General features: G+C 51.9%; 1 protein-coding gene across 5 annotated transcripts; it reads right to left on the bottom strand.

The window, feature by feature from the left end:
- Positions 1–8,022: 8,022 nt before the first annotated feature.
- On the bottom strand, positions 8,023–13,808 carry Znf574 (zinc finger protein 574). 5 transcript variants are annotated; one of them, XM_006988081.4, is made up of 2 exons: positions 13,404–13,808; positions 8,023–10,975 (listed from the first exon to the last, which is right to left on the bottom strand). In XM_006988081.4, the coding sequence occupies exon 2, from the start codon at positions 10,953–10,955 to the stop codon at positions 8,265–8,267; it is 2,691 nt and encodes an 896-aa protein (XP_006988143.1). In that variant the 5' UTR covers positions 10,956–10,975; positions 13,404–13,808; the 3' UTR covers positions 8,023–8,264. The 5 variants fall into 5 exon arrangements, with proteins under 5 accessions (XP_006988143.1, XP_076429896.1, XP_042123482.1 ...); XM_076573781.1 differs by having other exon boundaries at positions 13,304–13,555; XM_042267548.2 differs by lacking the exon at positions 13,404–13,808 and adding an exon at positions 12,333–13,244.
- Positions 13,809–15,382: the final 1,574 nt, after the last annotated feature.

The following is a 15,382-nucleotide window of genomic DNA, read 5'->3' as shown; positions in this document are numbered from 1 at the left end:
CGTTGGCTGGGGGCCAGCCAAGGCAAGGGGCTGGGGCTGGGGGGAGCCAGGTTTGGGGAGGTGAGGGGGACTTCCAGTCCCTCTTACCTCCACCTGCCCCTTCCACTCCAGTCACCCCAGCCTCGACTCCGGGAAACAAAACTATCTCATCGTTTTTATTTTGTGGTCTGTACAGAGCCTGTGTCCGTGTGTCTGTGTGTGAGCGAGAGAGCTGGAGGGCTAGGGAGCTTTATAAGGGGTTGGGGAGGGAGACCCTGTACCAGCTTAGATGTCAAGTGGTAAACCAGGGGCCTGGGCTAGAGGGAGAGCTGAGTGGACTGGGGTGAGAACAGCGCACCTAATTTCCCTTCTCCCAGCCCTGACCCCTGCTTAAGGGAGGAACAGAGACTGGTCTGCCCTAATGGTGGGCCATTTGTGCCAAAAATAAATAATGCCAGTAACTAAACCACCTCTCTGTTCCCTTCTCGGGGGCAGGGTAGGGACCAGAAGTGGGAGGAAGGGGCTGGATGTATGGATAGGGGTGGGTGAGGGGTGGATGGGGTTCCCAAGCCCCTTTAGAAACTGGGGCTAAGACAAGGAGGGGGTCTTACACATCCTGGAAGACCAAGAGGGTCTCCAAGCCCCTCACCCTGGGGAGCTCCAGCCAGGCACTAGTCAAGTCAAGGGAGTGACCTCTTGACCTGACTAGTTTTTCTCCTCCAGCCCATTCCCAGGGTGCCTCTCTCCCCTCACCCAGGGTAGGGATAGCTGAGTGAGAGAGAGTAATAAGCAGGATTGAGACACGCGGGCCCCCACCGGTCTCTGAGTGGGAAAGGCAAGTGCGAGAGATTAAAGGCCTCCAAGAGAAAAAAGAAACAAACCAAAGATTTAACCATTAAAAAAAAAAAAAAAAAACCACAGACAACTCCGCTACCTTTTTATACGTTGGGAAAAAAGTGAAAAAAAAATTAGAATAAAAACTAAAAAATAAAAAAAATAAAAACAAAAAAACAAAAACAAAAAAAAAACAACCCAAAACAAACAAACAAAAAAAAAACAATAAAAAAGAAAACAAAAACGAAAAAACCCACAAAAACTTCAAGCCGTGGTTCTTTTGTGTGGTTTAAACTTTGACCTCAGCAGTCTCCAAAGCAAGACGACGATGACAAAGGCGGAAAAAAGAAAAAATGATGTATATTTTTAAGTATTTGTCCTTGGTGTTGGCTCCTTCCTAAACAAGCAAAAGGAGCAAAGAAAAAAATCCAGAGAAAGTGTTGCTGGGACGGAGACAACTACTTACTTTGTCTGTGACCCCCCATCCCTCCCCTCCCTTTCCTGTAGCCCTGCTGCCCTTCCCGCAACCTGTCCTCCCAGCCTAGGGGCTCAGTATTTATTTATTTATGTAATTGCAGGGTGACAGGGGCTTCTGAACAGAGGGCCTTTGGATCATAGCTGGGGGGTGGGGCAGACGGGCGGGCATCTTGGGGGCTGACGTGGAGGCCTGGTCTTTTGATCACCTCCTCTGGCCCCTTTCCGACTGTGCCACAGTCGCCGGCCAAGGCCAGGGCGCCAGGACAGAGTGACCGCTCTACCTTGAAAAGATCTGACTGGCCCCACCTTCCTGGTGTGGCTGTCCCTCACCTAGGCGCTTGAATGTCCAGGCAGAGGAGGCAGGCGTGGGGAGCCGTGGTAAGTAGTGGGCCAGGACGCAGGCCCTGGAGTGACCTGCCTCCCCTCCGGGCCCAGCGAGGTAGCCCCCCTTTTGGTTGGCAGCCCCTCCCTTCCCTCAGATCCCTTCCCTGTCTCTTCTTGTGGTAGCGGGTTAGTGTTTCAGTGTTTTAACTTCACTCTGCTTGTTCATTGTACAATGTGCTTCTTTTAAGGCCCCATTTTTGTAACTTGTGTCATTCATCTGAACAACAAACATCAAAAAATAAAAATTTAAAAACTGTACAGAGAGAAATAATGTCTGGTGTCCCTTGGCCTCCTGTGTCCTTGGAGTAGTAGGTCAGATCAGGGTATGGGTAGAAATGTGAACCGGGGAGGGGAAAGAGTGATTGTTCAAATACTGGATCAGTAGTAGTGGCCTGGCCCTGGAGTCTGAGGATTTGACAGGCGGAAGCAAGGGGATTCCTGCCTAGAGTACCGACCGACCGGAGCTAGTTTGAGTTACATGGTGAGTGCAAGGCCAACCTAGGCTTAAGGTCTCAAAACAAACAAGGAAACAACACACACACACATACAATGGTTAGAGGCTTGAATTTTTTCCCTACATTCAGAAAATTTGAGGGACCTAGGAAGAATTCAAATTCCTGTGTCCAAAACTCAGTTCTGCCGAAGAAGCCAGGTAGTCAGCCAATAGTGCCCACCTCTTTCCCTGGATGCCTCCCCAAAGAACTAAAAAGACCTTTACAGTAAGAGTTGATAGGCCAGAGCAGTGGTGGCGCACACCTTTAATCCCAGCACTCAGAAGGCAGAGGCAGGCAGATCTCTGAGTTCAAGGCTAGCCTGGTCTACACATGCTGCAAGCACAGGAAAATGTAATGGAACCCAGCTACTATCACAAAAGCTACTGAAAGAACGACAGCTACTACTTGGAAAAGTCAAGGACTTTTCCAAAGGAAGGTCAAGCCATGGTTTTGCATATATATATATTAGCTGGTTCCTAGAGTGATTTTCTTGTATGCTATACACTTCCAAGAACTCCTAACAGTGTATTTATCTAAAATACCTGTCAAGCATCCAAGGCTAATCTCCTGAACTAAGGTAACACCCTTGTGGAAACGCCTGTCTCCTAGGTCAGGTGAATAGTTTTGTTTCTTGTGCAATTGAAGCTGAGACCCTCTTTTCTTAAACAGCCTCACTAACATTATAGACTCTTAACTTCTTACCTAACACTACCAGGAATGTAGGCTGAGCACACAGATCCCCTTCATGATCTACTACCCGATCATTAGCTCTCAGTTGACCTCCTCCTTTTGGGGTTGTAAAACAAAGCCTGACAGTCACTGCCTGAGGAAAATTCTTACCTGCCTTTATGACCCTGTAGGAATTCAAGCCTGGTGACCTGGCTGGAGGGGGAGGATTGCTATTGCTTGGGTTTATAACTGAATATCCTAGATAACTTGAGGACGGAGAACTGAGAGGTATAAGGAGGATTATGAGTACAGAATTTGAGGATGAGATGGAAGATGAGGGAAAGCCAGATGGGGAAGTACTAGATGGATAAGAATGAGATGAGAAGAACCTAGATGAGGCAGAATTAAGATGAGAGAATTAAGATAGAACTTAGAGGGGACAGTACATAAATATAGAGAGCAATCAGGCAAGAAAGGAGCTAGGCATGAGAACAGAACTGAAGCTGTGTAGATAGGATTTTATCCCAGAGGAATAAAATGGACGGACAAAGAACATGGTGTACTTAGATTCTTTTCCTGAAAATAATTCTCGCCATTCATAGTTTCTCTTCTGGGCCCCTGGGAAGAATATTATTAAGGCTGGTTCTTAAATAATATTCAAGATACACAAAGAAAATTCTGCCTTGAAAAAACAAAAAAGAGTTACAATGAGAATTCAGTCAGTGAAGTGCTTGTCTTTTGAGCCCTAGAATGCATGTAAAAATGCTGCTACCCTTGGAATCTCAGCACTACAAAGGTGGAGAGAGGTGGATCCCTGGGAGCAGGGTGGCCAGCCATTCTAACTGGTGAGCTCCAGGTCAGGGCAATGAGAAATCCTGCCTCAAAGGAGGTGGACAGCATTTCTGAGGACAATAGATGAGGTTGCCCTCAAGCTCCCACACGCACATACAACATGAACACACAAGAATAAAAGGAGAAAAATGTTCTTGATAAATCCAAGCCAGTGTTGGGACACAGACCTCTAATCCTAGCACACAGGAGGCAGAGACAGAGTTCAGGATCATTTTTGTATACGTAAGTGACCAATCGGGGCTAAGATTTTGTCTAGTCAGGCATTGGTGGTGGTGGTGGTGGTGGTGGTGGTGGTGGTGGTGGTGGTGGTGGTGGTGGTGGTACACACCTTTAATCCCAGCACTCGGGAGGCAGAGCCAGGTGGATCTCTGTGAGTTCGAGGCCAGTCTGGTCTACAGAGTGAGATCCAGGACAGGCACCAAAACTACAAAGAAACCTGTCTTTAAAAAAAAAAAAAAAAAAAAAAGATTTTATATCAAAATTAAGTAAGAATACATGAGGCTGGAGGATTGAGTTTGAAACAATCTGGGTACACAGTAAGACCTTGGCTCAAAAAAGGGAGAAGACAAACCCCATCCAAGGACTGAGGAATCTGGATGCAGACATCCACGGCTAGGCCCGGGGTGGAGCGCTGGGAGTCTAATTAGCAAGAAAGAGGAGGGTTTATATGAGCGAGAATTGTTGAAACCAAGGTTGGATAAAGCACAGGAACAAATAGCCAAACAAAGGGAAACACATGAACTATGAACCAATGGCTGAGGGGCCCCCAGCTGGATCAGGTCCTCTGAATAGGTGAGACAGTTGATTGTCTTGATCAGTTTGGGAGGCAACTAGGCAGTGGGACCAAGTCCTGTGCTCATTGCATGAGTTGGCTGTTTGAAACCTGGGACTTATGCAGGGACGCTTGGCTCAGTCTGGGAGGAGGGGACTGGACCTGCCTGGACTGAGTCTATCAGGTCGATCTCAGTCCTTGGGGGAGGCCTTGCTCTGGAGGAGATGAGAATGGGGGGTGGGCTGGGGGGAAGGGGAGGGGGACAGGAAGGGGGAGAACAAGGGAATCTGTGGCTGTTATGTAGAACCGAATAGTATTGTAAAATAAAATAAAATAATAATAAGAAAAAAAAAGGGAGAAGACTGAGGATATGGCTCAGTGGTAAATCACTTAGTATGTACAAGGTCATGGGTTTCAATACCCCTGGGAGATGGACACATACACACACACACACACACACACACACACACACACACACACACACACACACACACACACACAATGACTTGGAAGTCTGATTGATACAATGTATGTACCTCTTTTGAGGGACATTAACTCAAATTACCCTGCCATCTTCAACTAGACATTTGCAGAAGCAACTTCACAGGTCAGGGCTAGGGTGACTCCCAGATGTTACCACTGAAAATCAGAACCACTGGCCCTCCTTTGTTCTTGTGGCATCCTGTCTGGCACACAGGTGCTGGCATCTGGGCAGTTCAATAGGAAATGCTGAAGACAGGAGAAATGAGCTATGTGCAAGGCCCTGAGTTCCATCTCCATTATAAAAAAAAAAAAAAGAAAAGAAAAGAAAAAAAGCACCTTTTCTCTCTTAGGTCAGTAACAGTTGGTTGCGGAAGATTCGCCAGCCTTCAAGGGGTTGCAGTCAGAACCATCAACTGTCCCATGACTTGAGAGCACTCTGGTTCCAAAGCCTCCATGCTCCATCTCCTGGAGGGTGGTAACGTGCAGGCTCCTCCACATGCACTCCCTTGTTAGCCTTGTCAAGTTATTGTAACCCACTAGTGGGGCGGTGTTCTGTTGCTTTGGCTATTTGCTTCTGCAACTTCTAAATAAAGCAGGTAATGCAGCTGGGTGTGGTGCCAGAGGCTGGCGATTCTGGCACTCCGAGGCTGAGGCGAGAGGGATCCTAGGCCATACACAACAACAGTCCTTTCTCACGGAATTAGGCAAGGCAAGCCTTTCTTAGAAGGGCCCGAGGTCTCCTCTGAAATCACTTCAGAATTAAAGCCCGGTACAGGTTCCTGGATTTCACCTTGGATGTGCTAGCTGGGTGCACATCTTAGGGAGGGACATCTAATGTCCACTGAGTTTGGGAACGTCTGTCTGTCCAGTAGATAGGTATTATCTTTCTTTAGGACTAAGGCTCACAGGCCATCAAAGTTCTCAGAGGGTTGGCCAATTTTAGGTAGGGTAGGTCTTTTTTAGGTATACATGTGCAGTGTGTATGACGTGTGTGAGTGAGGATGCCCATATGCAAGAGGGCATCTTATCTCTTGGAGCTGGATTTACAGGCAGTTGAGAGCCACCCAACGTGGGTCCTCTGGAACACCTTTCTAAGATTTTTGTTTTGTTTTTCCAGACAAGGTTTCTCTGTGTAGCCCTGGCTGTCCTGGAACTTGGCTCTGTAGACCAGGCTGGCCTCCAACTCACAGAGATCCACCTGCCTCTGCCTCTCAAGTGCTGGGATTAAAGGTGTGCGCCACCACACCTGGCTTCTTTTTGGGGGGAGGCGGGAGGAGATTGCAATGAAGGATGGTCACTCCACTGTCAAGGAGCTAATCTCTGCTGAAAACACCTTAATCCTGTGGCCAACCAGCATCCTCCTGTTTTCCCTCTATCCCTGTCCCTTCTGTTTCAGCTGCTTTCCATCTGGTTTCATGAGGATCAAGGATCTTACTCTTTGTACCGACAGTCCAGATCTTTGAAAGGGGAGGTTGGTTCATCAGTGCCTTTGTTCCAGGGGAGTAGGTCTTTCCTGCAGGGCAGGAAGGTACTGAAGGTGGTGCCCATGACTGAGAAACTCGAGTGGAAAACCAACTGTATGTCAGTATTCTTAACTGTCAGGGATATCCAACAGGTGCATGCGGACCATGGTGCATAGGTAGAGGTCAAAGGGCAACTCTTGGGAGTTGGTTCCACTATGAGCTCTGGGGAATCAAATGAAGGTTGTAAGGTTTGTGTGGCAAGCGATTTTCCCTGCTGGGCCCTCTTGCCAGGTTGTAACAGGTGTTTCCTTTTCTAAATTATAATTAGGACAAGGGCATAAAACTAAAAGGGAGGGTGGGCCTGGGTCCTGGTCCTGTGTAGTCTCATCTCTTTTCTTTTCATCTGAGCAACAGATCAAGCCACAGAATAGGCATGCTCAATGGGTGGGTCTAAGGTCTCCCCCGCCCCCAAGTTCCTTTTCTCTCTCAAGCGTGTCCTTCTAAGTAAAGGAGTTCTTTCCAATAGAAGGAACTGGAGTAATCTTGGAGGAGGAGGAGGTTGAGGGGCAAATAAATACACTCTCTCATCTAGTCACTTCCACTTCCTTGTTGGGAAAGGCCAGGGGACAGACAGAACAGGATATGGATATTTAACCAAATGAAACCAGATTTAAATTCAAGCTCTGCCCTGGGCTGAACTGACCCTCAGCAAGTCACTCCAGAGGCCTCCAGTGTAAAACATGCTCTCCACAGGGTTAAGTACAAATGTTACTCAAAATAACCCAAGGGCATGGGCTTGTAACCCCAGCTACTCAAGAGGCTGAATCAGGAGGACCACAGGCTCAGAGTCTGCTAGGACATAGAGTGAGCCAATGCCAACTGGGCAATCAGCAAAACCTGGTCTCAAACTGAAAGAGATGAGGATATAGCTTGGTGGTAGTGAGCTTGCCCAGCATGTGGGAGATCCAAGCAAATCTCCAGTCCTTGGGGTGTGGGGGCAGGGAAGAGTACTTAAGACACACTAGACAACCGAACCCTGACCAGGCATTCTGTCCTTCCTTCCTACAATAAATGTCTATTGACTGCACCACAACTTGGGAGCCAAGGCACTTCCTACTCTAGACCCCATTACTCAGAACTTCCAACTCTGGTACTGGGTGAAGTCCCAAGAGCTCCCCACTCTGCCACTGTTCCCGATCACACCTGATCCAAGTCTGCCTGCCCTCAGGGATCTAGTTTGAGAAATCCAGTTGGCTTTCATCACATCACATCAGGCAGGAAATGGAGAGCCAGGGCTGAGAAGTGCATCAATGTTTCTCTCAATGTTCCAGCACATACACCCCCACCAAACCAAATCGCTTCAAGATTTTCCTTAGGCTGTGGAGACCTCTAGTGGCAAGACATGCTGACTTCATTGACACAAGAGGTCTGTTTCAAAGAACCATGCCATGGACTCTGGCTGCCTTCTCTTCAATGCAGCAAACTGTACCAACTCTTACTACCTGCCAAGTTCTATTGGGGTGCTAGGGAGATGCAGCCAAGGGAGGTCAGAGCTAGTGCCTGGCCTCATGATCCCCCAAATCCACCCTACATACCCGGGCCTCACAAAGGCACATAAATGTCCAACTCAGTCTTTATTGACTGCTTCATTTTGAGACCACCAAATTGGTGGAAGGTGGGGAGAGGGGGAGGGGTCCTTTATGTATCAAGGACCTCAGAGCAACACCCTCAGAAGAGAGAAAAGAGAATAAATTTAGTTACAGAACTTATATGGTGGTAGAGAAGAGGGGTACAATATGTACACAGGTTTGAAGGGGCTGTCTGAGGTGTTCAGCATCAGGGGAAAAAGGGGGCCAGTCAGCCGCTGATCTGGACCCCCTCAGCCTCTGCTAAGGGGTAGATCTCAATGGCCTCCACAAGGGGCAGGGCCTCCACTGCGGTCTCCATCACGGCCAGGCCCACAGCGGCCTCGGCCTCCGCCAGCTGCTGCCGTACTGCCGCCTGATGCTGCTGCTGGTGAGTCTTGCGGTGCTTCCAGAGGTTGGAGAAGGAGCGGTAGCTCTTGCCACAGTCAGGGCAGGAGTAGGGCCGTTCACCCGTGTGAATGCGGCGATGTTCTGCCAGGCGCATGGAGATGGCAAAAGCCTTGCCACACACTTCACAGGCAAAGGGCCGCTCACCGGTGTGTAAGCGCCGGTGGTCTTTCAGATGGGTACTCTGGCGGAAGGCCTTGCCACAGTCTGGACATGGGTACGGCCGCTCACCTGTGTGGATCCGTCGGTGCACCTGCAGTGATGTCTCCGTGCTGAACAGCTTCTTGCACTCACTGCATTCCAGGCCACGCCGCCGGGCAGGGGCTGCAGGGGCAGCAGAGGCTGCACCACTGAGGGCTGTTGGGGAGGGGGTGACTGGTGTGCGAGTGGCCCGGGAGGCCCTGGGAGCCGGGGGCTCCTTAGCCAGGACTTCTCCAGGACCAGCAGCAGCATGGGCAGCTTCATGGGCCTGAAGCCGAGCAGCAGAGCCCACTTTCTTGCCACAGGTCCCACACTCAAAGCGCCGTGGGGCCTGGGCAGCGGCGGCTGCACAGCGATGCTCATAAAGCCGCAGTGAGGAGGGGAAGGCAGCCCCACAGGATGGGCAGTGGTGGGGCTGGCGCCCAGCATGGACCACAAGCTGGTGCACCTCTAGCAGCCGGCGCAGCAAGAAGGAGCGGGGGCACTCTCGACACTTGTAGGGGTACTCGCCTGTGTGGTGGTAGCGGTGCATGAGCAGACGATAAGGGCGGTGAAAACGCAGTCCACACTCCTGGCAGCGGTAGGGGAAATGCTGGGCATGCACCAGGCGATGCTGCCTCAGAGTGGAGCTCTGAGTGAAAGCCTTGCCACAGTCCCCACACCGGTAGGGTCGTTCCCCTGTGTGGGTGAGCCGGTGGCGGGCCAGGTTGGCAGGTGAGTTGAAGGGCTTGGAACAGTCAGGGCAGGAGAAGGGACGTTCCCCGGTGTGTGTGCGGAGATGGTTCCGCACGTGAGACTTCTTCTTGAACATCTTGCCACAAATGCTGCATTTATGGCGCCGTTCCAGCCTGTGCACAAAACGCTGGTGCCGGGTCAGCTGCAAGGCCTTGACAAACTCACGGCTACACAGGAGGCAGCGGTAAATGCCCGGCCCCGGAGGCTCTGCTGGATTCTCCTCAGTTGTGGGGGGCTCTGGGGCCTCTGGCTCTCTAGTCTCTGCAGGGGCTGGCTCAGGAACGCTAACAGCAGGTTCCTCTGGCAGAACTGGTGCTGGGGGCAAAGGGACGCCTCCTGCCCCATGGGTACGCCGGTGATAGAGGAACTTGGTAAGGTTGACAAAGGTCTTCCCGCAGGGACACGAATGCAGAGGATTTGGAGTATGGGCTCGCCGGTGGGCCAAGAGAAGGGCTTCTGTGCCGTAGGCCAGGCCACAGTCTACACATAGGAAATGAGATTCACTGCTGTGGTCACCAAGGTGCTGATCCAGACCAGAAGGGCTGGGGAAGACACGACTGCACAGGGGACACTTGAAGACACCCTCCTGGTGACTCCGAAAGTGCTGCTGCAGCTGGTGGGGCGAGAGAAAGAGCTGATCACAGGCTGAGCAAAAGAGTTCCTGGGTGGCTGACCCGCCGGGCTCTCCATTGTTGTTCCTCCGGGGCTTCCGCCCCCGGCGATCCCGTCCAATGGCCTCCCCATTGCGCAGCTCGTAACTATGGTCCGAGGCTGGCAGGGGCTCCGGCAGAGACACTGGCACCTCGGTGGGTGAGGGGACCAGGGTTTCCTGCTTTGCAGCAGGCTCCTCAGCCTCTGGGACAGCAGGGAAGTGGGTGGCTTGGTGCTCCAGAAAGTCGGCCGGCAGCTGGAAGAGCTGGGAGCACTCGGAGCACTTGTAGAGGAGCAACTCCACCTCTGTCACCATCTCAGTAGTGGCAGCAGCTGCAGATGGGACAGCAGCCCCTTCTCCACCTTCTTCTGCTTTCCGGTATGAATGGTCCACAGCCACTCGGGCCTGGCCCACAGGCGGGCCTAAGACAACTGGGGACCCCAAGACAACTGGGGCTGGAGCCTTGGTGGGCGTGGCCCTGAGATGCATCTGCCGATGGTTCAGCCACAGTTCCTGGCTGGCAAAGAGAGCCTTACAATCCACACACTCGTAATGAATGGTGCTGGAGTTTAAGGGGGGCACCTTGGGTGGTGGCTCAGCTGGCACTGCCTCCTGGGGGGCCATCATCTTCAGGTGCAGCTCCTGGTGCTCCAGGAGCTGGCTAGGTGACAGAAGCAGCTGCCCACACTCAAGACACTGGTACTGGCTCTCCTGTATGAGGGTCTGATATAGGCCTGTACCTGACGCTGCATCTGTGGCCACCGTGATTCCAGGGTCAGCCACGCCCACCAGCTCAAAGTGCTGCTGGGGCACATGGGAGTTCTGGTGCACAAGTACCTCCTCCAAGGATCCATAGAGCTGGTTGCACTCAGAGCAGACATAGCGATGCTCAATATACAGGAATGTCTCCTCACTCTCCTCAGTCATGGCAGCAACAAGGCCCTGGGCTAAGAAAAGTGAGGGTGGAAACACAAGTCAATCCTCCAGGGCAATTCTTTCCCTTTATCACCTCTACATTCTAATGCCTCAGATATATATTTCCTCCTCCAACTTCTTCTTCTTCTTTTTTTGAGACAGGGTTTCTCTGTGTAGCTTTGGAGCCTGTCCTAAAACTCACTCTGTAGCCCAGGCTGGCCTTGAACTCAGAGATCCTCCTGGCTCTGCCTCTCGAGTGCTGGGATTAAAGGCATGCACCACCACCGCCCGGCCTCCTCCAACTTCTTGATTACATTTTTCCACTCCAACACCTCCTAAGTATCCCTAAGAGAAACAGCCAACAGGAATTTCCCCAGGGGTCTTTTCCTGGAGACTCTACCCCAAGTCTCCCCTCTCCATTAACTTGTAGCAAACTCCATCCACCAGATCCTGTAACCTATCCAACCTTCTCCATTCCCATGCCTCAAAACAGGTTCCCAAGGCCCTGTTAACCAAAGGGGAACTGGCCTCCCTGTGACACAGACCTTCCTCTGACTATGCACCATTGCACGGGACAATACACACCTTTGCCTACCTATCACAGAATCCTCACACCTTCTCCTGGCCTGTTTCCCAGCTGCACTCCTACATGGACTCTGCTCTTTTCTGTAGGTTCACAAACTTTTTACACTCAGACCACTCAAGCTGGTGTACAAACCAACACCCCCTACTCAAATATTTTAGGCACTGGTGGTCTGAGCCCACCCCCTCATCCACCACCCAACCTCTGCAAACCAACAGAGCCCAGATTCCTCACATCAAGTCACCCAAACTCCAATTTTCTCTCATGGCTTAATCCATCTCCATTCTTCCCCACCTTAACCACTTCCTGATACTCAAAGACTCTTAAAACTGGTTCAAACTAAGCACATCAAGACCTTCTAGGCTGGGCAGTGGTGTCACACATCTTTAATCAGGAAGCAGAGTTCCAGGACAGCCAGGCCTACATAGAGAAACCCTGTCTGGAAAAAAATAATAATAAAAGACCTCATGTATCATCACCCTTTACCCAAAACAAACTCCACAAAAGCCCAATCATTTACACCTAGACTATTCCCACCCTCCTCGTGTACCAACAGAGTACTCAAACAATCACCTTCTCTCTCCATGAAAACCAAGTATACTATGCTAATCCCCTCTGATCACCCGGATTCCCTTTTCACAGTGACATAACTCTCTCTTTTTCCTAAGGCCACCATCTGGGGATGCCTATATGGCCTTTTTTTTTTCTATCAACCAACACCACCCTTTTTTGCATAAAGGTCCAGGCCAACCTTACAACCATAACCCATCCCAGAAGCCCCCTTAACAGTATCAATCTAAACCAACCTTTCTTCTTTTGAGAAAAGACCCAAATCCATCCTAACCCACTCCAGGAACTTTCAGATCCCCATTTCATACAAATTTCTTTTTGCAATAAGATCCCCACATATTGTGATCTTGTCCAGGGATATCCAGAGCCTATCCTCCACAATGGCTTAACCTTTCCCCTCCTGCTGTTTCTATCCTCCTCAGGACTCCCAATGTCTTGCATATAAAAGCTCCATCAGTACCCAAAGAAAGCAAAAAGAGCCCCTCTTCTTCATAATCCTTCTCATCAGCATACGACTATGGGGATACCCAGAACACCGAAGTCATCAGTATGTTACCCCAAAATTCCCAGACTACCACCTCTCCGTGGCACACTTCTCTCTCTCCCCAACTACATCTAGGGTTGCCCACATCTTCACTTTGGCCTACTTATCTGTACCTAAAACAAAACAATCCCTCCCCACCTCAACCTATGGGAACCATAAAGATCGCTGTCAACACTTTCCAAGGATATTCCACACCCCCCAATTCCATGGGTTTATCGACCTTCCATATTAATATAACCCCAATTCCCACACCTGATCGCTCCCTTAGTTCTAAAGATATCTCAAACCCCTTCCTTCTCTGCCTTAGTTCTTTGCAAGCAGAAATCGATTTTCCTCCCTGCATTAGTTACCTCCGTTCTCGGGCCACCTCCCCACCCCAGCACCCAGGAGCCCTCTAATCGTCCTCTTTCGATCCTTGGACCCATCCCAGCGCACCCGCCCGTAGCCCCGACACCCCATGTAACCAGAGAGCCCTCCGCCAGGCAGCCCTGGGACCTCCCCTTCCCGCCAAGGTCGGCCCCCTGCCCAGAGCCCGAGCCCTGCCCCTCCTCACTCAGCCCCGCACACAACTCCAGTCCCTCTACCCCACCCGCCACCCCGGCCCGGCCCGGCCCCCGCCCGGCCCGCGCGTCCGGCGGCCAACGGCCGCTCCGCCCTCCGCACCCGGGGCGCGCTCCTTCAGGCCTGCTGCTGCGTGCAGGCCGAATGACGCGAGCAAGCCGCGGGGTGGGGGCCGGGCCTCCGCGCTCCCGCGGGAACTCACCCGCCTCGGCCGTCTAGCCGGCCCCCGGCCGGGCCGCGGACTACAGCTCCCTTTGCACAGCCACTCTAGCGCCGCGTCCTCTCTAGCGCCCGTCGTCTCGCCTGCTCCGCAGCCTCGCTCTCGTCCGGGGGGCCCCCTCTCAACAACGCCCCTCCCACCTTCCGCCGCGGCCGCCGCGCAGACCGCACAACGCGCCCAATCACCGACCGTCTGGCCCTGCCGCTAGACCAATCGGTGCTCACGTTTCTCAGGCCTCTACCAATAGCGCGGGGGGGCGGGACCAGACGGCATCCAGCCAATCCGCTGGCAATATTCCCTCACCGGTCGGCCTCCAGGTGGGTAGTGCCCGCCCCCTTAAGCCTCCCAAGAGGCTTCTTTCCTCCCTCGCTCCGTTCCTCGGACTCCGCCTTTGACGGTCGAAAGGGCACCGCTGAACGGAGGGCTGCGCGATGACGTCGGGAGGCGGGGCGAAGCGGTGGGCGCCATCTTGGGGGCGCCTGGCAAGCCTCGGCCTGGGGGCCTTGGGCAGAGTGTGGGCTATTGAGGCGAGCAATGCTCTGGAGGCCGGGGAACTGCAGCCCGAGGACCCCCGAGGGCCGGTGGCAGAAACTGAAACACCACTCGGCATGAGTCAGACCGAGTGAAAGGGGGAAACCAAGGCTAAAGACTTTATTTTCTTATTAAGCGGGGGTTGATGAAGGGGGGGGGATAAGGAAGGGTGGGATGGAAAGGGAATTTTAGGAGAGTTAAGTCTAGGGGAAGAGGAGAACCAAAAGTACGCGACAGGAATTGGGAAATGGAAGGAGAGAGAGAAAGGAAAAGCTCGGTTAGTAAGTTCCTTTGGAAGAAGCTGAGGTTGTGGGGTGGAGATCCAGAGGAAGGAAGTGGACCGGAAGAGGGTCAGTTTCGGGTTTCTTGTTCTTATTTTTGAGACAGTCTCACTATGTAGACCCGAGTGGTCTCAGAGATCTGCCTGGCTCTGCCTCGTATTTTGGGGATTAAAGGCACGCACCATTCCTCTCTCAAGGTGACGTCCTCCCACACAGTTCAGGACCCCTAGGCATGGGAAGGAATGGAGGCCAGCCAGGGTTACACATAAGAGACCCTGTTGCTGGGTGTTGGCGCACACCTTTAATCCAGTCGGGAGGCAGAGGCAGGTGAATCTCTGTGAGTTCAAGGTCAGCCTGGTCTACAGAATGAGTTCCAGGACAGTCAGGACTTCACAGAAAAACCCTGTCTCAAACAGCCAAGAAGAGAGACCTGGTATTGAAAAACAAACAAACAAACAGAAAGTAAAGAGCCAGTGAGATGGTTCAGCCCGTAAAGCAACTTCCTTCCAAGCCTGATCCTGAGTTTTTACCTTGGGAATCCACAAGGTGGAAGGAGACCTGAAAACTCTTTGTCTTTCAAGAGAGTTTTAAAACTCCAGGTTTCAGACTCAGAAGGACAAACATAGTGTGTACTCACTCATAAGTGGATACTAGATGTGAGGGAAGGGATGGCCAGACTGTAACCCACAGCTCCAGAGAGGCTAGCTAACAGGGGAAGACCCTAGGAGGGACACATGGATGACCCAGCAAAGGAGAAGTGGAGATCTACATGAGCGGACTGGGTGTGGGGGGTGGGGAGGTGGCGGAGGGCGAGGAGTAGGGGATCAGAACTTAAGGAAATGGGAGGGTTGAGCTGGAACAGGGACAGAGTGGGAGGGCAGGGATGGAGATACTATGATAGATGAGGACATCATGGGAATAGGAAGAGGCAGGGTGCTGGGAGGTTCTCAGGAATCCACAAGGATGACCCCACCTTGGACTGCCGGCAGTGACCGAGGGAGTGCCTGAACGGGTCTACTCTGATGACCAGTCTAGCAAATAACCTAGCTGTCATCATAGAGCCTTTGTCCAGTGACTGATGGAGGCAGATGCAGAGATCCACAGCCAGGTACCAGGCTGAGCTCTGGGAATCCAATCGATGAGAGAGGA

Source organism: Peromyscus maniculatus, chromosome 1, assembly GCF_049852395.1.
Source record: "Peromyscus maniculatus bairdii isolate BWxNUB_F1_BW_parent chromosome 1, HU_Pman_BW_mat_3.1, whole genome shotgun sequence".
NCBI classification, from domain to species: Eukaryota; Metazoa; Chordata; class Mammalia; order Rodentia; family Cricetidae; genus Peromyscus; species Peromyscus maniculatus.
The sequence above is the reverse complement of the archived record's forward strand: the minus strand, read 5'-3'. Positions and strand labels throughout refer to the sequence as shown.

Bases quoted from the DNA above. Each gene is read 5' to 3' on its own strand.
- Znf574 (XM_042267548.2), bottom strand. From the start codon at position 12,537: ATGCAAGACATTGGGAGTCCTGAGGAGGATAGAAACAGCAGGAGGGGA. The intron at 10,976-12,332 runs GTTGGTTTAGAT...CACTTTTCTTAG, and splicing joins CTTTTCTCAAAAGAAGAAAG to CCCAGGGCCTTGTTGCTGCC.